The sequence below is a fragment of the Rhincodon typus genome, chromosome 28 (assembly GCF_021869965.1).
Source record: "Rhincodon typus isolate 14 chromosome 28, sRhiTyp1.1, whole genome shotgun sequence".
NCBI classification, from domain to species: domain Eukaryota; kingdom Metazoa; phylum Chordata; class Chondrichthyes; order Orectolobiformes; family Rhincodontidae; genus Rhincodon; species Rhincodon typus.
In genome coordinates this window covers 12,862,744-12,885,421 of record NC_063359.1, presented here as the reverse complement: position 1 = coordinate 12,885,421, position 22,678 = coordinate 12,862,744, and the positions used below count along the sequence as shown (strand labels likewise).

The 22,678-nt window shown below is 40.2% G+C and overlaps 1 protein-coding gene across 1 annotated transcript in view; it reads right to left on the bottom strand.

Moving 5' to 3' along the window:
• The window catches only part of LOC109912707 (astrotactin-2-like), a 1,431,562-nt gene that overhangs the window by 623,428 nt on the left and 785,456 nt on the right, over positions 1-22,678 (bottom strand). Inside the window, exons 12-13 of the mRNA XM_048613352.1 lie at positions 15,047-15,213; positions 9,214-9,402 (exon numbers count right to left, since the gene is read on the bottom strand). Coding sequence (XP_048469309.1) covers positions 9,214-9,402; positions 15,047-15,213 — 356 coding nt within the window. The remainder of the gene's footprint in view (positions 1-9,213; positions 9,403-15,046; positions 15,214-22,678) is intronic.

Sequence of the window (22,678 nt, the reverse complement as noted above, 5' to 3'; positions counted from 1 at the left end):
GTGCAGGCATCACTTCTGTCAGAAAAATAAGTTTAACCCATTTAATCCCTGAATTTATTCATCATAGACTTCATTGTTTTCAACACTAAATTTCTAGTTGCTATTTATGCACTTCATTACAATGGGGCATCTGTGTTTGTTTATACAATGTCCAACTTGTTTTACCTAAATATTTCATAGCTGTCAAAACCTTTTATGAATTTGTCTGATTGTGTGTTCCCTTTGCACAGGGTGTTACTAAATCTAATGCTTGCATAACATGCAACAAATGTTAATTTATTTCCTCAAAATTCACTCAAGATCTCTCTACCTTGACATTTGATTTCTACCAACATCAGTGGAAACCAACAGAACCAAGGCTGAAATTCAAAAGAACTGAGTCTGGAACAGCACAGTACAGAATGCACAGGTACCATTAATTATATCACAGGGAATTCATCTCCTTGACAATTAAACTTACAGATCTTATAATGTTAGAGCACAAACTTGCACAAGGGAGACAAGTTCATATTTCTGATTGTCAGTATGTGACTTTCTGTTTTTCTTTAGGAAGGGACAAGAGAAGGATCCATCTGCTTCCAAAAGTTGTATACTTTATGAAACATAGATTAGTACTTCTGAATATATGTGGGGCAGATTGAGTATAATGTGGGCAAGTGTGAAGTTACTACGAATAATGTCATCATGACGGTTCAGAAACCTGTAGTACTGTGGACATGTTTAAATTAATTCAAAAATGTGTTTTTGAATAAGAGGACTGCTAGAAAGACAAGATAACTACAAGTACAAAATCCTCTGAATGGGACTGATGGGAATAAAACTAAAATTCAAAGAAACTTCAAACAGTTTGGACTGTGATCTTTTGTGAATGCAAAGATAATGAGAGACTGAAGACCCCCTGCTCAACACCAACCCACCCCTTACAATTATGTCCCTTACTGCAAGCACTTATGATATTTTTCCCTTTGAAGAATACACAAAGACAAGGATTTTAAGAAGTTTCTACACTACTTTGAGTTTGTCAATGGGACTGAATGTCCATGTGTACTCGCCTGCATTCAAGACCTAGCATGCTGAGAAGGTCAAAATCAAAGAACTATCCCCTAATCAATCTGTGTTGCAAATGAAGTCTTCCACTTTCTGAGTGCTAGAAATCAGCTCGTTAACAGGACAAAGAGAGACCCTCACTCATTCTGAGTCCTGCAGGCCAGTCAAATAAAAGATCTGAACAAAGAAACTTCAATCAGTCAACAAGATAAAGAATCTCAGAAGAACACTAACTACCAATGCCAACACTGTCAGTATCCTCCACTGCAAAATAGCTGCAGAATTCAACTATATTCATTAGATTGGCTCCTTTTAAAACATAAGATCATTTGGATCTGGGAGAAAGGTCTCCTCAAGAGAAGCAAACTGTTTTAAAGCAATGTTGTTGTAATCAGTCAAGAGAGTGGGTGAATAAAGAAGGGGAGCCAGTTCATTTCTTTACCCAGAAGCTGAACAATTTGGGGTATCTTGTCTGGAACCTTTACAAATTGGGGGATCTTTCTTGCTGTAAAGTAGTAATAGCAGAAAAGTAGATTACTTTTAAAGGGCATGAAACTTCTAAAGGTTGATACTTAGAGGTTCTTGGATGTACTCTCACAAAGAATACAGAGTTAGTGTGCAGCTTCAGCAAGCAATCAGGATGGTAAGTAGCTGAATAACGAAACCTCGCTAGAATTAGATAGACTTTATGTGAGATAACACCTGGACTATTATAACAGCTTTAGTTTCATTGTTTAAGGAAATGTATACTTTGTTGAATATGGTACAGAGAAGGTTCACTTGATTTCTAGGGTGAAGCAGGTGTCCTATGTTGAGAAGTTGGCTAAGTTCGGAATATACTCACTGGCGCTTAGAAGTAGGAAAGGCAATCTCATTGATAAGTCAAAAATTCTGAATGGACTTGACAGAATAGACACTGAGAAGTGCTTTTCATGGATGGGGAATGCAGAACGTGGGGGCTCAGTATAAGGGGTCAATCACTTAGAACTGAGATGAGGAGAATGAGATAAGGGGAATTCCTTCACTCAGTAGGGTTATGAAATTTTGGCTCAGTTGTCCAAGAGAATGTGGATCTATCATGAGTATAATTTGGTACACAGACATTTGTTCTCTCATGGGAACAAAGAATCTGGGCTGTCTTTTGATGCTTGACAAGCTGCTGCAGTGCCTCTTGTAGGCAGCTCATGCTTCTGCCACTGTGCTCTGAAAGTGAAGGCTATGTTGTTGAAGCTCTATTCTTCCAAAAAAAAGGGGAACGTATTCTAGCACAGTCCTAACTTTTTTTTCGCAGAGGGTGGACAGGTTTTGGGGACTCAAGAGGTGAGACGATGGTTACTCTTGAGGATGGTGGGGGATCAGCGATGATTATGGCATTGAAAGCCAAGTGAAGATGAACAGTCATCTTCTTGTCGGAGGTGATCATTACATGATGCTTGTGTAGCATGAATGTTACATTTCACTTATTAAGGTCATTGATGAAGAAGGTGAAGCTTTAATCGTGGTCTGAGGAACTATTGTAGTGATAGTCTGGGCTGAGATGATTATTCTCTAACAACCACATCCATTTTCCTTTGTGATTGGTATGACTTCCATCAGCAGAGAGTATACCCCTTGAATTCCTATATTTCTGATTTCACAATGTAGCACAGAAGGCCATACAGTCTCATGAAAAGAACTACGGAATTAATCACATTTATCTGCTCTCTCCCCTGTATTTTTTTTTTCTCTGTCAAGTGTTTATCTATTTCTATTTTGAGTGTTATTGTTGAATCTGTTCCCGTCAGTCTTTCAGGCAGTGCATTCCAGATCACAACAACTTGCTGTGTGAAAAAAAAACACATGATGCTGCTTATCATTTTGCCAACTTCTTTAAATTTCTGTCCTTCAGTTATTGACTCTTCTGCCAATGAAAATAGTTTATCTTTATTTATTCTATCTCACTCATTCATGACATTGAACATTTCTATTCAATCTCTTGCTTAAATTTAACAGTGTCTCTCTGCTTAGTACAAAATTTTGAAAGGACCTTAGTGAGACTTTCTTTTTACCAAATTGAAGGCAACTGTGAAAGAGACATAAGTAACAGTATGTTACAGACTATAACAACAATGTTTCAGAATTTTACCACAATGAAACAACCACTTGTTTTGCTGAGAACTTCTCTGTGGTAATATTTCAGTGAATTTGCAACATGCCTTGCAACGTTTACTAAAGTAAACGTGCTCTCTAATTTCAACTTGTGTTGCTGTGATCAAACACAAATGACACCAAACATAAGGAGACATTAATACATTTGACATTTCGTCAAAGAGGTAGATTTTAAGCAACATCTTAAAAGAGCTCAAGGGAAAATGTTTTGATGTTGGATATTTCCAAGACGGTTTCTGGATGCTGAATGCAGAGTTGACACCTATTTTTTCTAATCAACCTGTTGAAAGATGTTATTACACACCTCTGGAACATGTGCAACTTGAACCCAGGCCTCCTGGCTCATAGGTAGGGATACTATCACTACACCAAGGGAAAGCTGATAATGCACTGAAAGTTATACCTTCACCTGTGCTAATTGAGAAGTGTGTTCAGCAGTGCGGAAAACCATTTTCCTTAATCACACACTGAGCTCTCAACCCATCTCCATAAGTTTGATTCAAAAACAGAAATTGCTGGAGAAACATAACAGTTCTGGCAGTATCAGTGGAAAGAAAATAGAGTAAACACTTCAAGTCCAATGACCCTTCTTCAGACTGACAGTAGCTAGGAAAGATGGTGTTTATGCTGAAGACAGTTGGGTGGGTGGTGTGAGCAGATGGGTGGAGATGGAGCCCAGAGAGGGAGAGACAATGACAGTTGGGAGACAAAGGGTAGGATGAAAGTATTCTCAGGGTAAAGCAAAGCTGATAATGGGACCATAAGTAGGTGAAAATGGGTTGGCTGTGAGGGAAGCAGCCTGTGTCATGACAGGCCTGTGGTGCTTGGTCTGTGGAGTTTTGGGCAAGTGCTGCACCTTCTGCGATTGCATGGGAAGGTGCCGTATGAGGGGAGTGTGTGTGTGTGCATGTATATTCTGATACACACAAGACTACAATGGATACTGACTATTCTAGTCACACTAGTTAGCTCCTCCCAGAATCAGCCCTTTATATCATATGGGCAGAGCTGATATCATTATGTCAATTAACTCTTTCAGGCACTGCCTGTCTTCATACAATATTCCAGCTTAAAGCACACAGCCATAGTCCTTAACTTGGATGCCAAATGCACCACTCACACCACTAATTGGTCAATACAGGGAAAATTAGTGCAAGGTATTCATCCCACTGTGCATGAACTTGGGGTCCCCATTTAACCCAGATGTCAGTATCCTGACTCAAAAAACAAAATCGTATTTGAGTTGCATTCCCCTACAGCACAAAGAACAGCATAAAGCATTGGGCAGATGCAGCCTGATACAAATGAAAATGAAATATTCTTAAAAATGTTGAACAGGGTGAATTCACTTCATATTTTGCCAATATTTCCAATGAACATAAAGCTAATTGTAGAATCCCCACAGTGCAGAAAGAGGCCATTCGGCCCATCGAGTCTGCACTGACCCTCTGAAGCACATCCCTATCAGACCGACCCTATCCCTGGACCCTGTCATTTTCCATGGCTAATACACCTAGGCTGCACACCCCTGGACATCACGGGGCAATATAGCATGGCCAATCCTCCTAACCTGCACATCTTTGGACTGTGGGAGGAAACCAGAACACCCAAAAGGAAACCCACACAGACACAACATGCAGACTCCACACAGATACCCCAGGCTGGAATTGAATCCAGGTCCCTGGCATTGTGAGGCAGCAGTGCTAACCACTGTGCCACCACACCAGCCCAAAGTGCACCACAGCAGGGTGCAAGTCATTTTCCGCTCTCCACATGCTGAAGCTGCTCAATCACAGACATGTATTTCCAATAGAACAAAGTGGAGCAATCAGCTCACTTCTTCATTGCTAGCTTAGAATTGCACTGTTTAATCCAGTAATTTCATAGGCACTGGCCCTGTTTATCTTACTCAGTTTGATTTATATTCATGAGGTGATAACTTACCATTTGACTCCCTGCTTCAAATGGCAATAAAGCGTCTCAGCTGTGACTACAACTGATTTCAAATACGTGACTTTGCCGGATATATTCCCTGCACGTTCAGCCAGTTCCAAGTTCCATCAATACATTTATTTCCCTACAAGTTCTCCCTCAGGACAACTTTCTGACTGATATTTTGACTGCTTACTTCTAGACATGAACACTAGGGATCAATTAAACTGCATACTGGGGCCAATGGAGTGATACTGCAGCTCACTCTGATTTTCCATATATGTTGCAATCAACTCACTCATATTATCTTTTTATGGGGTTTGGCCCAGGAACATACATGCCGAGACATTGCCTTTATCCTGACAGGTGAGGGTCAGCTGTGATAAGGAGTGTGACAAATGAGGAAAGAGGACAATGAAGAGTTTCATAAATCCAACATTTGTGTTTGCCCCTTTCGGCTTTCATGCTCTTAGATTTATTTTTCCCTGCAAGGCAAGTGAAAGAATATTGAATTCAACTACTGCTTAGGGTAGAAAACTCACTTGGTGACTTTATTTCACTTTCTAGGCCATTCTGATGTTCTTGCAAGTTAAAATGTGCTGCTTTCTTGAATGGTATTCATGGTTCTGTTTTGTAAAGCACATGAAGAAGACGAAAGATACTTGCGACTTGCAGCTAAGGCTCACCATATTCCCATTGAAACACATACAAAGAACAAAGAACATTACAGCACAGGAACAGGCCCTTCGGCCCTCCAAGCCTGCGCGGATCCAGATCATCTATCTAAACCTGTCACCTATTTTCCAAGGATCTGTATCCCTCTGCTCCCTGCACATTCACGTATCTGTCTAGATACATCTTAAATGACGCTATTGTGCCTGCCTCTACCACCTCCGCTGGCAACGCATTCCAGGCACCCGCCACCCTCTGCGTAAAGAACTTGCCACGCATATCTCCCTTAAACTTTTCCCCTCTCACCTTGAAATCGTAACCCCGAGTAATTGAGTACAGATTTCTAAATGGATACTTTGAGTTTGCTCCTCCCTACGTTGCAAAATAAATGTTCAAGGGATGAATAAAAATGGAAAGTACTGCTTTGACAAAACCACGCAGAATTTTTTTATTGTTCCTGTTGGTCTGGTATCTCTACATTGATTTCAAACAGAAAAACGCTTTACATTAATTTTAAACAAGGTTGAGTAAATACTGGTTATGATTTTCCAGTTGCAGTTTGAAAGAGAAATTGCAGCTCGGGTTGAAAAATAACAAGATGTCTTTACAGAATGCTAACAACAGTATTTCATAAGCTGCAGTCAGATCTATATACTCATTAACATTGCCTTTCTTTTTGATGTGGAAAACAAGTGCTAAAGGTTGGCAAGATGATGTGTGCACTATAATCACATGCATTACATGCTCCTTGCAATTAATTATCTGTAAAAGCAACTTTGGCTACCACATGAAATAAGAGAGAAACCAGATCATTTTTAAAACTACACAATGAAAGTTGAATTGACAGAAGTAAATGCAAACAGTCCTAAAGTACGGTTAAAATAAGTCAAAAAATAGCAGGCAAAAGTGAACAATGGGGATTACACAAGGAAATTATTTATAATACATATTACATTTTAGTGTGTACTGTAATATCTTAGTATTACAGTGATTGGTGAGCTTTAAGGATTATGGTCTCTGTCTCTCATCCATACCCAAAGTTAGGGTCACAGCATCATCTGGAGATTGAGAAACCAAAATATAAAGACATAACTATTAGTTCCCCACTGTCTGAATGGGTTAATGTACTGATTGATGAGATATATATGTATTCAAAGCTGCAGATTATGTAGCTCCTTGAACCTGCTTCAGATGTTAATAAGATCATGGCTAATCTGATTGCAACCTCAAGTCCACATTCTTACAGAGATAGCAAGAACTACCGATGTTGCAGTCAGAGATAACACAGTGTGGAGCTGGAGGAACACAGCAGGCCAGGCAGCATCAGAGGAGCAGGAAAGTTGACATTTCGGGTCGGGACCCTTCTTCAGAAATGGGGGAGGGGGAAAGGAGCTCAGAAATAAACAGAGAGGAGGGTGGGGCAAGGGAAGGTAAATAGGATGATGATAGGTGAGTGCAGGTAGGCAGTGGTGGGGATTAGACAGTGAGGTGGGAGGGGTGGATAGGTGGAAGACAAGATGGACAGGTTGTGTCAGGTCAAGGAGGTGGGAATGAGAGGGAGGGTTGGACATGGGATGAGTCGGGGTTAGGGAGACTTTAAAACTGGTGAATTCCATGTTTAGGCCATCGGGCTGTAAGCTCCCGAGGCAGAATATGAGGTGTTGCTCCTCCAGTTTGCGGGTGGTGTCATTGTAACACTGGAGGAGGCCCAGGATGGACATGTCACCCAGGGAGTGGGAGGGGGAGTTAAGATGGTTGGCAACTGGAGGGTGTTGACGTTTGTCACGTACAGAGCATAGATGCTCTACAAAATGGTTGCCGAATCTTACATTATTACCTTTTTTGATTCATTCATGGGTTGAGAGCATTGCAGCTCGGCCAGCATCTATCACCCATCCCAGATGGCAGTTAAGAGATAACCACATTGCTGTGAGTCTGGAGTCACATGTAGTCCAGACCAGGTAAGAATGGCACTTTCCTTCCTTAAAAGATATTAGTGAAGCAGATGGGTTTTTTCAACAATAGACAATGGATTCACAATCATCATCAGACTCTTAATTCCAGATTTTTATTGAATTCAGATTTTATCACCTGCCATGGCAGGATTATATTCTCTGTATCTCTGGATGAACAGTCCAATGATAATATCACTAGAACTTGCCTCCCCTTAACTACCTCCACTTACTCTTTTCAAACTTTCAACCCTTGTATGGCAAAAATGAATCCACCTCTGCTTTAAAAATATTCAAAGAATCATTTTATGGTTTTTTGGGGAAGAATTTCAAAGACCCATGATCTTTGAGAGAGAAAACATTTCTTCTTATTGCTGTCTTGAATGAGTGATCCTCATTTTGGTTTCTCCTAAAGAGAAATCAGGTTTTCTACATCCAACCCATCAAAACCCCTTAGGATCTTAATTATTCCAATCTAATTGCCATGTACTCTTCTAAACTCCAGCAGATACCAGCCGAGACTGTCCATCTTTCCCAAACAGTACACCTATTTCAGGTATTACTTCAGTAAACTTCTCTGAACTGGTTCCAATGGATTTGCATTCTTCCTTAAATAAGGCGACCAATGCTGTAGACTGTATTCCTGATGTGATCTCACCAGTGGACTGTGTAACTGATGCGTAACTATTGAGCCGCTGAGAATGCATTCTGCCAGATTCTGTCCCAAGACTGTGTTGAAGTACCTATTTCAGACAGGGAAACAATCTTCTGTATCCGAAGAAAAGATGAGAGTAAACTGGGGTGCCAGGGAGACTGTCGCCTGGAGCATTTGCTTGTATAAATGGTAGGCAATGTTAATATGGAGTCAGAATAGTGTTAAATCAGTTCCAAAGATGTCTAGGGCAATATAGATGCCCAGCAGTCACTTTCCACACATACACACAGTGATTCTGCTTCTGTACTATGTTGTGGTGGATGAAAAGCTCTTCCTCAACTGTTATTTTCACCTGGTCTCATGATTTTTTCCCTGGAAGTAATGAAATGATTTGATGTTCTTTTGAAGGGGATAGATACATCAGGCTAATTAGATTTCTTTCATTTACATTTGGATTTCACTGACCGAAGAAACACTGACATGTCAACTGTCACAGTTTCTCTCTTCTCCAACAAATCAAAGACTAGTACACTCTCATTACACAATTAAAAAACAACACTTAAGTCCATGAGAGTTCATGACTTCCAAAACCGAATGTTCTTTTCAAGATGGTAGTCAAATAACTAGTAATGTTTCCATCAGTAGATGAAACTACATTATAGAGTCTCAAAACCAGCACATGCAGAGTTATTGCATAAAGTGTAATCTTATTATTTGGGAGTAAGAAGCATGTTGACATGAATTGATCAATAGAATATTTTTCAAAAACATCTAGGATAAAGCAGATATTTCAAAGTTTGTACTCACCGAAAGGTCATCTGGAACACCTGACCCTGATTGACCTGCTGCGATTTGTTGTTGTAACCGTGCAGCATCTCTACAAAGAGCGTGTCATTCAGTTTGGCATCAAGCTTCTGGCATTTTGTGCCCTCACATGTCTCTGATAGCAGCACACAAGATTTACCATCTGCTGCCAGTCTGTACTCCTCCACACAGCTGCCAGTAGAGAAAGAAGCTTTATCAGTCAGTTACAGAGCCTGGGAAAAAAGTCACCTCCCAATGCTGGCTTTGAAGTGTCACCTGAAACCTTACCACCAGCTAACTTGATATTCTGTGGGGAGAAAAGTTTACAGCACACACTAAAATAATGTAGGATTCCTTATTATAATCAAGCGGAATAAATATCAGATGGGTCTTATAATAGGGTGGTGTTCTGTTTTGACATATTAAAGACAAGATATATACCCCACCACGTTTCTCATTCTTTACATTTCCAGCTTCTTTCCCAGCTGTTTTGAGCTCTGATTTGGAATGTTTAAACATTATTGTTTCATTCTCATACCTTGCTACAAATTGGTTTCCACGACAGCCATCCCCCTTCATGCCTGTGACCATAATGCAAGCGTGATAGTAAGACAGTAAATTATCCAGTTGTGCGAGGATATCATAACTGAGTTCATATGGTATCTAACCCCACATACTGTGAGTAGGCAATCACCATTCAGTAACTGGGAGTACCCTAGCCCTTGTTTGCGACCATAATTCAGAGAAAATGTAAACAATCTAGGTTATCAACAGCCAACTGACTAACAGCAGTGAATTATTTACCCTGAAGGCTGGAACTAAGATTTTCTTGCTCTGTGCAGCTCAGAGATGGATCCTTTGTTTCTTAGCCAATAGGACAGAAAGGAGAATGATTTTGCAATCATTGTAAGTTGAGTTTATTGAACCATTTAATGACATGCCACAAATGAAATCTGGACTTGTTCGACATTCGATAACAACTTGGGGACTCAGCTATAAAGATAGATAATGGATTTCAAGAAGTGTTCAGCATCATATCTATGATTTCCATTTTACACAGGTGACCTTTTATGCACACATTTATGGCTCAGTAATATAAATGTATTCATAAGATAACAGCTGCACTATGGCAAAACTCATTTTCTATGGACGCATATAACTGCATTTTACTTTTAAATCAAGTTTCAAAAGAACAACTTTTAATCTTGAAAGTTTATTAATATTAAAATATTCTCCACTTCTTAACTCATTGAGAATGCAATCTCTTCACCAGACTCAAGAAATAAAAAGATTTGTTCAAGGAATTCTCTGAACTTGAAAATACTCTGTTCTGTCACTATATATTTTCTTCTCGCATACCAAAGGAGTTTAATCCTTTTCTCATCCATGTGTCTCTGAAGCATGGTTACTATAGAGTCACTTGTGACTGTAGTACATCAGCAACACTTTCCAGATCAATCTACAAAACAGTAGTCTGAAATGTCTATCTGTAATCAAGCCTTGGCAGTAAGCTTGTATGAAGGGAAGCACTGAAGTTATTTCCCCAGCGGTATTCCTCAGGCAGCACTCAAAATGTTCACAAATTACTTTTCTGTTTCCCTTTTGTAAATAGAAGAAAACTTTGTGAATGTCTTGAAAGCCATAAAGACCATTCAGAAACTAAATCTCTGTGACAGTTTTGAAGTAAGGTAGATAAATAACATTGGTATCTTCTTGATACAGGAAGAGCCAACAAGGCTATATCTTGCATTGATTTTAGTAATAATCTATCCACCGCACAAAATAAGAATATAAATTGTTGTGGGGAACAAGATGAGATCTGACAAAGCACCCAAGATTCTGGAGAGGTTTGAATCAATGGGAAGGTACCAAATCTAACATACTTTTCAAGAAAGGTGGGGAACGAAACACTGAACTATAGCCCAGTTAACCAGACATCATTTATTAGAAACGGTCAGGCTCCATCATGAAGGAAATGGCAAATGGCACTTAGAAATTCACAAAATGATTAGATGCAGTCCATATGGCTTCATGAAAGGGGAATTGTGTAATTTTTGAGGGCTGTAACTAGCAGGGTTGATAAAGGAGAACCAGTGGGTGTTGTATATATGGAGCTCCAATGGATAAGGGCTAATGGAATTGGGGTAATATATTACCACTGAAGATAGTTAAAAGCCAGAAAACAGGGAGCAGGATCATTTTCAGGTGGCAGCCTCTTACTTTGGAGTGCTATAGAAATCAGCACTGGGCCACTCAGTTACTTTTGGTCTATATCAGTAAATCAATATAAAATTCATATACTAGTGTTGCCTTGAAATTATCATCGATTGTCATAAACCATCCGTCAGATTTACTCAGGTCTTTTAGGGAAAGAAATCTGCTATCTTCATCCGGTCTGGCCTATATGTGACTCTAGATCTGTAGCAACTTTTATCTGATGTGGACACCATTTGCTAGGCCTGTGTTTATTGCCTCTTTCTAATTGCCCATAGGGCAGTTAACAGTCAGCAGCATTGCTGTGGTACTGGAGTTGTATGCAGGTCAGACCAGATAAGGATGGCAGATTTCCTTAATTAAAGGACATTAGTGAACCAGATGAATCTTTTTATGACAACTGACATGGGTTACATGTTTGCCATTATTCTGCATTGTCAATTATTCCAGATTTTAGCTGAATTCAAAATTCACAACCTGTATAACGGTATTTGAACTTATGCAACCAGCACATTTGCTTGGGACTCTGAATTACTGCTCCAGTGATATTACCACTCAATCATCACCTCCCCCATTGTGGTTAACTCTTAAGTACCCTCTGACATGGATTTGTAAGCTATTCAGTTCTAGGATAATTAAGGTTGGGCAACAATTACTTGTCCATGATGCCTATATTCCACTAAAACCGAAAAAGAATAAAACTATACACATTAACAAAAGAACTCAGCACATCATGCGTTGCTGGAAGGTAATCATCTCATTCCCAGGATAACGCTGCAAGGATTCCTCAGGGTAAAGCCCCAGGCATCTTCAGTTCCTTCATCAATGACCTGCCTTGCATCAAAAGGTCACTCATTGGGATGTTTGCTGATGATTGCACAATATTCAATACCATTTGTAATTCCTCAGAAAATGAACCAGTCTCTGTTCAAATGTAGCAAGACCTGGACAATATTCAGCATTAGGCTGATAGTAACAAGTGATATTCATGCCACACAAGTTTTCAGTAATGGTCATTGCAAACAAGAGAGAATCTAACCATCTCCCCCAGACATACAATTGGATTACCATTGCTGAATTCCAAACAATCAACATGTTAGGGGTTAATATTGGCAGAAATTGAACTGAACCAGCCATATAAATATCATGGTTACACAAGCAGATCAGAGGCTGGGAATTCTCAGGCAAATAACTCACTGTATGTGTCCCCAAAGCCTGTCCACTACCTGTAAAGTACAAGTCAACGGTGTGATTCATTATCCCACACTTTCCTGGATGAGTGCAGCTCCAACAACACTCAAAAGCTTCACACCATCCAGGTCAAGTGCTTGACCAGTACCCCATCCACTATACTTCAACTTATACCATGTTTCTTTACTGTCACTGGGAAAAAATCCTGGAACTCTCTCCCTAACAGCACTGTGCATGTATCTACACTAAATGTATTGCAGTGGTTCAAGGCGGCAGCTCACCATCACCTTCTCAAGGGATATCAGAGATGGGGAACAAATGACACCCATACTTAAGTAAGAAGAAAAAAGTGTGGTCATCATTCCAAACAGGGGCCACAGCATTGTGAGAGGCAAGCATGCGCTAAGTGTAGCACAGATTACTTACAGCTAGCCTCCATCTCTTAAAATAGGCTTGCATTTTGACTGGGGGGCCATTGTAAGAGTGAAGTTGATTTGGGTAGGACAAAAGATTGGCGCAACATAGCAGAGAGGGTCTTTAAGATTCTGTGATATAACATTGGAGGTCTTTGTGCAGGAAGCGGGCAGAAAGCGAGAGATCCTCGATCCAGGGGACCAGGAGAGTCTTCAGGCAGACACAGCAATGATAATGACAGTAGGTTGTCAATGTAGCATTGTAGCCCATTAATGATTTCAACTGTCCCATCCAATAGTGTCTGCTGTGGTCTGCATCAGAGTCTGAAATGGTAGCTGCAGCACTAAAAATACAGCTGTTATGAAGTTTGAGGTGTAGACATACAGCATTGATGTATCAACGAGCTCTGTCTAAGTTGATAAAAAGCACATCCAAACATACTGTCCCGGGTCAGTGGCATTGTTTGAGTGTGTGATGAGACCATGACTTTAAGAGGTGTATATTGTCCTTTTTTTAATGAAGGGAGGTTGAGACAGAGATATCAAGCAGTCTGTTCCAAGTCAACAAAGTAAACATCTTGTGAGGACTTGTGTTTTTTTTAAGTAGGAACAATAGAAGCAGAATGAAAAAGGTGGAGTCAGGCTCCCATAGAACCAAAGTTTCACTTTAGCTTTCAGTAGTTGTTGGGGTTTTGAAGCTGCCATATATCTCTCTTTGCTGCCAGAATTGCATGCGAGACAAACTATTTTACCGAATTTGTCTTTGCCAAGGTATGTTCCTGGGGTGTTACTATATTGAAACAGTTGCTGTTTACTTGTTAAACAATCTATTGTTCTGTTAAGTTTACCAAAACAGTTAAAGTTAGGCCAATTCTTCTTTCTTTTGTTGGTATTTTAACTGTAAAGTTAGTACAGTGTGTTTTGCTTAGAGCTGAATAGTGTAAGCAATTGAATTACATCTGGAACACAGCATCTTACATTTGACTTTAAATAAAATAAAAGTTAGGATTGAGGCTATCTCCTTCTTATATTTGAAGGTGGTTTGACCTGATCCATAATAAGGGACACCAGGGCACCATCATGCCCTTGGAGGAATTTAGCATTGACAAAACATGAAAGAATATAACATGTTTCTGGAGAGCAAGAACTTAAAGGTAAGTTCTGAAGATTTACCAGGGTAAATTTAACAAAGATAGACAACTTATTTCCTGGATTTCCTGATGCTAGCATATTGGGTGGTTCCCAATAAAAGTCCTGTCCCATCACCACAGTAAACACCATATTGCTTGGGCATAAAAGTGAATGCCAGGAACATGTTCTGGTTGTGTGCGGTTTAATTTCAGTGGTGCTATTTTCGCCCTTGTCAATCTAACTAACACCTCTTAACCTAGAAATGACTATGCGTTCATAAATTGGACGCAGAATGGTATAATTCTTCCTGCTGCCTCAGAGGATTGATGGAAACTTTTTTACTATGAAATCCAATTATTGTCTCTTCACTGCAGGATACATATTTACCAATATAAAGCTGTTTTGTTAAATTTGCAGTGAACCCCATTGTGGCTTCTTAGGATGAAAGTAACCTGAAATGCTTTCAGATTTTGCACAAAGAAATAAAGGGCTCAATTTAGTAGATTTTTTCTTACAAGTTGGCCTTCAATAGGTGGGCACTGGTACAGCCTTTCCTCTCAGCCAGGAAATTTAGATTCAATTCCACTTGTCCTGGAAATAATTATAACATTTCAGCACCGGTTGTCAAAAAAAAATTCACATCAGTCAGTCTCACTTCAATGATGGGCAAATTGTTGGGGAAAAAAATTCTGAGAGACTGCATTGTCATTTGTTTAAAAAAAGTGAAGGGTCTTGGGATGCAGTGGCAGGGTCCCGACTTCTGGGCCGGAAGATCTTGGTTTGAGTCAAACTTGCTTTGGAGGTGTGGCTGAACAAGATTTTTTTAATATGTATATTTGTGTTTCTCCATAACAATGATAGCCCATTTTCTGTAAATCTATACTCACCCGCAGAACATAAGGATATTATTGGAGGAAGGGTCTTCAGTCAATGGCACTGTCTGTTGTAAGCAAAGTTGCTCACAACCTCCATTAAACCCATCAGAACAGTCAATTCCTTTGGTGTAGTCAAAACAGCCAGAATCATCCCTCATAGGCCTCAGGCCCACAGGACACTGAAACAAGACAAAAGTTGCTGCAATTGAGACTTGTTATTTTGGAATACTGTCCAAAGATGCACATTGATTCATTGCAAACATTAATATATCAGGTTTAAAACTAACATGAAAATGTCTCTGGTCAAATTTATTAAATTATCATGGTTTTGCTAATATAACTCTTGACTTTCTTATGCTGCATTTATAACATTTCCCAAGGTTTTTCATGGTGGGAGGTCAGACATGGAAAGGAGCCAGGGCTACAGGAGGGGTCGTAGATAGGGCATGGAGAACATACATGTTTTAGTGAGACTGCTAAATTTGGGATGAAATATTTCCCCAGGGAAGAAGAGTTGCTGAAGAATGTTTTACAGTTTTCATTGGAAGTTGTTGAAGTTTCTGGTGCCAAAGACAGAGATGGGAGGCCATCGAGAAAGTTGGGCAAAGGAGTGCAGAATGAGGTTTGCTGGGACCTGCAGAGGAGAACAAGGATTTTAAAGAAGATAATCTGAGGTAAATGGAGTCATTAGAGGTAACTACTTCTCATGAAAGATGAATAGAGCTTCCTGTCGATGTGTTAGAATTTGTGTGAGATGGAAATCAGGAAGCTAATAAGATTGATTCTGAAAAAAAAATCTCTCAGCAGCAACAGACAGCCTGTATCTTTTGCCAACATTGCAGCATTCAAACTATTTACATAAGATTATTATAAATTTGTGTTCCCTCAATCTTTGTATTTAGTTATGTTTTTGTTTTCTACCAGAATAAAAGTTTTCAAGCTTGTATGTCAACAATGTACTGTAACATTTGGTAAGTAAGATAACAGATTCGTGTTAAAATGACCAATTACCTAAGAAAATATTGCTGGAGAACTTCTTAATCATAAGCAAGGATGAGTTATTTTGGTAAAGCTACTGAATGAGGTAAAGGTAAAAAGTGCATACTTTTGCACTGGTATAACAAAGTGTAGAGCTGGATGAACACAGCAGGCCAAGCAGCATCAGAGGAGCAGGAAAGCTGATGTTTCGGGTCTAGACCCTTCTTCAGAAATAGGGGAGGGGAAGGGGATTCTGAAATAAATAGGGAGAAAGGGGGTGGCGGATAGAAGATGAATAAAGGAGAAGATAGGTGGAGAGGAGACAGACAGGTCAAAGAGGCGGGGTTGGAGCCAGTAAAGGTGAGTGTAGGTGGGGAGTTAGGGAGGGAATAGGTCGGTCCAGGGAGGACGGACAGGTCAAGGGGGCGGGATGAGGTTAGTAGGTAGGAGATGGGGGTGGGGCTTGAGGTGGGAGGAGTGGATAGGTGGGAGGACAGGTTAGGGAGGCAGGTACGAGCTGGGCTGGTTTTGGGATGTGGTTGGGGAAGGGGAGATTTTGAAGCTTGTGAAGTCCACATTGATACCATTGGTCTGCAGGGTTCCCAAGCGAAATGTGAGATGCTGTTCCTGCAACCTTCGGGTGGCATCGTTGTGGCACTGCAGGAGGCCCAGGATGGACATGTTGTCCAAGGAGTGGGAGGGGGAGTTGAAATGGTTTGCAACTGGGAGGTGCAGTTGTTTGTTGCGAACCGAGTGTAGGTGTTTCGCAAAGCGGTCCCCAAGCCTCCGCTTGGTTTCCCCGATGTAGAGGAGGCCACATCTGGAACAGCAGATACAGTATACCACATTAGCAGATGTGCAGGTGAACATATGTTTGATGTGGAAGGTGTTCTTGGGGCCTGGGATAGGGGTGAGGGGGGAGGTATAGGGGCAGGTGTAGCACTTCCTGCAGTTGCTGGGAAAAGTGCCGGGTGTGGTGGGGCTGGTGGGGAGTGTGGAGCTGACAAGGGAGTCACGGAGAAAGTGGTCCCTCTGGAAAGCAGATACGGGTGGAGAGGGAAAAATGTCTTTGGTAGTGGGGTCAGATTGTGGATGGCGGAAGTGTCGGACGATGATGCGTTGGATCCGGAGGTTGGTGTGTGGTACATGAGGACGAGGGGGATTCTGTTTTGGTTATTATTGCGGGGAGGGGGTGTGAGGGATGAGGTGCGGGAAATGCGGGAGACACGGTCGAGGGCGTTTTCGACCACTGAGGGGGGGAAGTTGCGGTCCTACTTTTGCACTGTCAGGTTTTCTAATTCATCAGAGCTCACACTGATGCTTTGCAGCATCATGTAAGTAAACAGAAGCACTGCAACTTTTGTCTATGCCATATTAATGTTTTTTAATAACAATGTTGTCCTCACAATCATCTGCAGGAAGTAAAATGTACCAGTTAGCTCCATATGAGTGAATTTATAATTGCAAAATATTCATGAAGCAATAGCTGTCATTAAACCATTAGCACACAAACTGAGAGACTGAATCATACTCCCAGGCAACATTAGAAATATAATCATCAACTACCATACAAATGCAAAATACTGTGGATGCTGACAAATTTAAATAATGTCAAAGATCCAAGAGTCTGGAAACTACTGTGGAGAGAGAAAGACACTTAGCAATCAGAGTTCTGATGAAAGGTCTTCAACCTGAAATGTTAAGTCTATTTCTTTGTCCAAATACTGCCAGAACTGCCAGCAATCTTAACATTTTCTGTTGCCGCCATTTGCTAATTTTCCATTAATAAAATACTCCAGAGTGTTATTTAAACAGAATCTACTCAGCAGTTTCCATGTGGTTATTGTGGACATTGAAATAGCATTGATTACTTTTAACAAGTACACATAAATAACACATATTTGTCCTGTTCTATCACACAAAGCACAGTGCAGGGAATTAAATGAGTAATCAGAAATTTGGTTCCTTTCATAAGTGAACAACGTGACAAAAAACATGTAGTTAATGCTGATGTTAAAGCTCATCATATTTATTGAATTATTCCCCACTGACATGGATAAGATTTCCCAGGAAGAAATCAAACTAGATTTTTTGATTGGTGTTATTTTAATGGCACTACCCTACTTATAACAAAACCTACTTTTAAACAAAAACAAAAGCAAGTCTAAACTAATCTGTCTGTCAAGTCACTGCAGAAACCAATATAGCCAAGTACAGAAGCTGGCAAATTGGCAGAATAGAATGTAACACACTATTTCCTGGAAAGTGATTTGTTCGTCTCTATAACTCACACCCACCCATTAAGATTAATTTTGTATTTCAGTGAGGGGGAAAGCATGAGCCCCAAAAAAAGAAAAAAAGAAGTATAACTTTGATCTTATGATCCACAATCTACACTGGTCAATCTCTTTGTTGACAATCCAGAAATAGTAGTAATTCCTTCCTAACAAAAGATTATTAGGAAAACATATAAGCAGGCTATGTGTAATGAAATTGCCCAGCATACATGATTTATTTAATTTTGAGGCAAATTTAACATTGGAATTAAAAGCAAAATACTGCAAATGTAGGCTGTCTGAAAGAAAGGCAAAAAACAAAATTGCTGGGAAAACTCAGCAGGTCTGGCAGCAACTGTGGAGAGAGAAACAGAGTTCAATTTTCAAGTATTTAATATGGCTTTCCCTTAGGGCTTAAAGCAGATTTTAGTAGATCTCTTTTAAAATTAGAAGTGCATTTTTCAATCAGCTAGTTGGCCCATGTAAATAAAAGGCATTAATCAGCAAAAGTAATTTTATGAAATTAAAACTGAATTCTACAAAAGTCAGAATTCAAACTGTACTGAACCGGTCTTCCGGAGAAAGCTATCAATGAGATTGGGGAAATTAAAAGGTGAATAATGACATGACCACATACAAAAGAACAGAAGGAGACCACTGGACACTAAAAGACCATTAACCCATTTCTTCCACAAATTGTATTCATTCATTCCTTATTGTAGCTAGCACCCAATCTCTTGAAGCTCTTGATGGAAGTTGTCACAACATTCCCGTCAATCAAGTAAAAAAATCTACTCTACTTAAGTGCTCAAAGCTGTCTTTCTTCATGAGAGGAACAATGTACTTATGCAAGCTCTTTTTATGTACATCTTTAACATAACAGCACAAGAAAAATTAAGAACCATGAGCAGGAGGAGACAAATCAGCCCCTTGAGCCTATTTCGTCATTTAGTACAATCATGGCAGATCTCATCTTGGCCTCAAATCCACTTTTCTGTATGCTTCCAAAAAACAACAAAATGATAGTTGAATGGTTAAAGTCACTCCAGAACATTCATGTTTGACACAGAATTTCAGGTTCTTAGGAACCACTTCCTTCAAAACAAAATTTTTGTTCCTGACTTTCTAAATCTTTTCAATAGCTCCTCATCCTGTCACCACTCTGCATTAAATGCAGCCTGTAAAAATAGGCTGGCAGACATCATACAGTGCACAGCATGGCATCTACATCCTAACAATGATTATATTGTTTGGATGCATTTAAAGCTATTAAAATCCAATTGAGAAATTGGAAAATGTGAATCATGAAGATAGATTTAATGCAGCCTAGGATAAGGATAATAAAAAGTATTAAAGAAAATAGCTAATCTCAATAGAGACCCCCAACTCCAGACTGTATGAACCACACAGAAAGATGAGATAATTATGCTGTGGCTATCAGGTAATACTTAGATTCAAAGGATGTAATGTTCAGTCTAAATGGACCCTATCTTAATATACCACTTCCATGGTGTGCGCATGCATGCTAAATTATGGCCTAAGAATGTTTTCAATTATTTTTCATCCTGTTTCCAGTGACAGCACCAAGCAGTCCTGCTGAGATCCACTGAAGCATCAAGATGGCGTCCCAGCCTCCAAGATGTAAATGTCTTGTGAAATAGTTGCCGACACAACAATTAGATCATCCTTTGTGTCCCACAGGATGTTTGATTACACGTTTTAGTGTACATTTTGCTTCAGTGGGTCTACTCTTCAGACCTCGCAGAAAAGCAAATGCCAAGTAAAGTTGCATCTACTCTTGTGAAATATTGCACTTCAGGTATCTCTACAAAACCAATGGTACTCTCCTTCCCAGAACAATCTCAACCAAAATCCGAAGGTGACAGGACGATTTCATGTTATTTTTATAAGGCTGAAATTTTCTACAAAACAGGCTTGTAATATAACCTCAGGGTTCCAATGCAATAGAACCTATCCTGTTTATATTGCAAATTGATTTCCACGGCAGCTAGAACACAGGAAGAGCTGCACATCAATAAGTTTGCATGTGTGTATATGTTTTAAACTGGTTTCGTATTGATTTTTAGCCAAAGACTTCCATAGCCTGAAGCTAAATAAAGTCAAAGCAAACAGCTAATTTGAATATTGCATTCCCTTGATTCCCATAATTGCCATTAGCCTAATTGTTATTTAATAGAGCACTGGCATTGATAGATATATCGGCATTTTGCAGCCTTGGCATCAATGCTGTCAATTGATGACATCAGTGCCATTATGTTTCCATCCCATATCTGCTTTGTGCCACAAGCTGTTAGAAGATGTCAATACAATTTATTGATAGGAATCTTACCTCTGAATCAGAGGGTTGTGGGTTCTAAACTCCATTCTGGTAGACCCAAGCCTATAATGCAGGTAATAGCCCAGTCCCATGTTAAAGGACTGCTGCACTATCAGAAGTGCTGTCTTTTTGATCCAAGGCAGGTCCCACAGTACTATTTCAAAGAATGAGGAGAATTTATCCTGGCATCCCGGCTGATATTTATCCCACAATCAGCATCATTAAAACAAATCTGTTTGTTATTACTTTGATATTTGCGGTAGCTGGATGGCAACATGGATATTGCCTTGTGATAGTGACTGCAACATTTTTACAATATTTAATTGACTCCAAGCATTTTTGGATATCCTGTGGTTATGGAAGCTACCACATAAACACAACTATTCTTTTGAGATGACATTGTGCTGTAATTATGGTGTGCATGTGTTTTGGTCCATTACCTTTTATTTGGCTAAGTCTGGGTTGTGTGGCATTTTTTGAAGGGACTTCCACCAGGAGGCCTAGTGGGTTTTCTCACCATATCTTCCCAACCTTGCGTCATTAAACAATACTGCAGATGGTGGAAACCTGAAACAAACACGGAAAGTGTTGGAAAAACTCAGCCAGGCTAGCAGCAGTCATGACGAGAGAAACAGAGTTAATGTTCCGAGTCCAGTATGACTCTTTCGCACAACTGCATTAAAGAAGTCGTACTGGACTTGAAACGTTAACTCTGTTTTTCTCTCGCTACAGATACTGCCAGACCTGCTGAGTTTCTCCAGCATTCTCTGTGTTTATTTCACCTCATAACTACCTACCCTTCTCTTATGGTGCCTTGCGTGTCTAATTCTGGTCTTATTTTACCATAATTACCAGAATAACTTGTCATTCAATAGATATATCAGAATTCACAGGCATCCCTTCTGCATGTGCCATCTTTAAAAGCCCATTGTGCACCCAGACAAGTATTGCCAATTCGGAGCTGCCTTGCACAGTTCCTGACATTTGTCCTGGGCATGACAGATAGGGCAAACTCATCATCCCCAATTGTGGGCATGGTCCTAGAGATCCTGTTGGATGGCCTGGTGCAAAGATGGGATTTCCTCTTTCCCACGACTGTGACACGAGCCCATGCCAGCTTGGTTTGACATTGCCACTTGGGGTAAATCACGCTTAGCCATCTGTAGGAATGCCCAACAATGCAAGAAGAAGGTCAATCACTTTCTCCACTCTGCCAACATGCCATCATCTTCTCTCTGATGCCTCACACTCACTCTATCTCTGCCACTGTACCTTCCTCCTACCAAGGTTCATGCTCTACCATTGTCACTGATGTCTGCAACATCTTCCCTCACTCAATCTTATCCATCCCAAACCCCGATACCACTCACCTTGCCTGGTGAATATACCATTGAATAGTGAATACTGGGGTCACCTCCCCACCTGCATCAGAAGTAATTGCTGTGCTACCCACTTTCATCACCCATCTCTCTCTCCCTCATCCAGGAGGAAAACAGCTCAGAATAGAGCAGTAGGAGTCAAGACGAGCAGTGGGCTGCCTGACATTTGGGATTCTCAACCTTTGGGTGGAGACAACACCCTGACTTTGTCCAGCCTAAGCGCAGGCTGACATGTCCAAGCTCTTGGACTGGTATCAAAGCCTGGTCTTGGCCATTTCATCATGAAGTCAATGAAAACAGCACCTTCCTGTTCATCTTACCATTCAAATGTTCTGTAAAGCATAAAATTCTTGCACTTATTTGGTAGAAATGAACTTATATCACCACAGAAAGTTAGAGTTTGTGCACTTCAGAATAAGTATCTGTTAAACAATGTGTTAAATCTCAATTACTGCATAACAAACTCTGCCACTGAAAATTAACTGAGACGTCATCAAAATCTGGGGTCTCATTCCTTCAGAGATTACACAGTGTGGAGCTGGAGGAACACAGCAGGCCAGGCAGCATCGGAGGAGAAGGAAAGCTGACGTTTTGGGTCGGGACCCAACTTCAGAAACTTCTGAATTTCTGATTTCTGAAGAAGGGTCCCGACCCGAAACATCAGCTTTCCTGC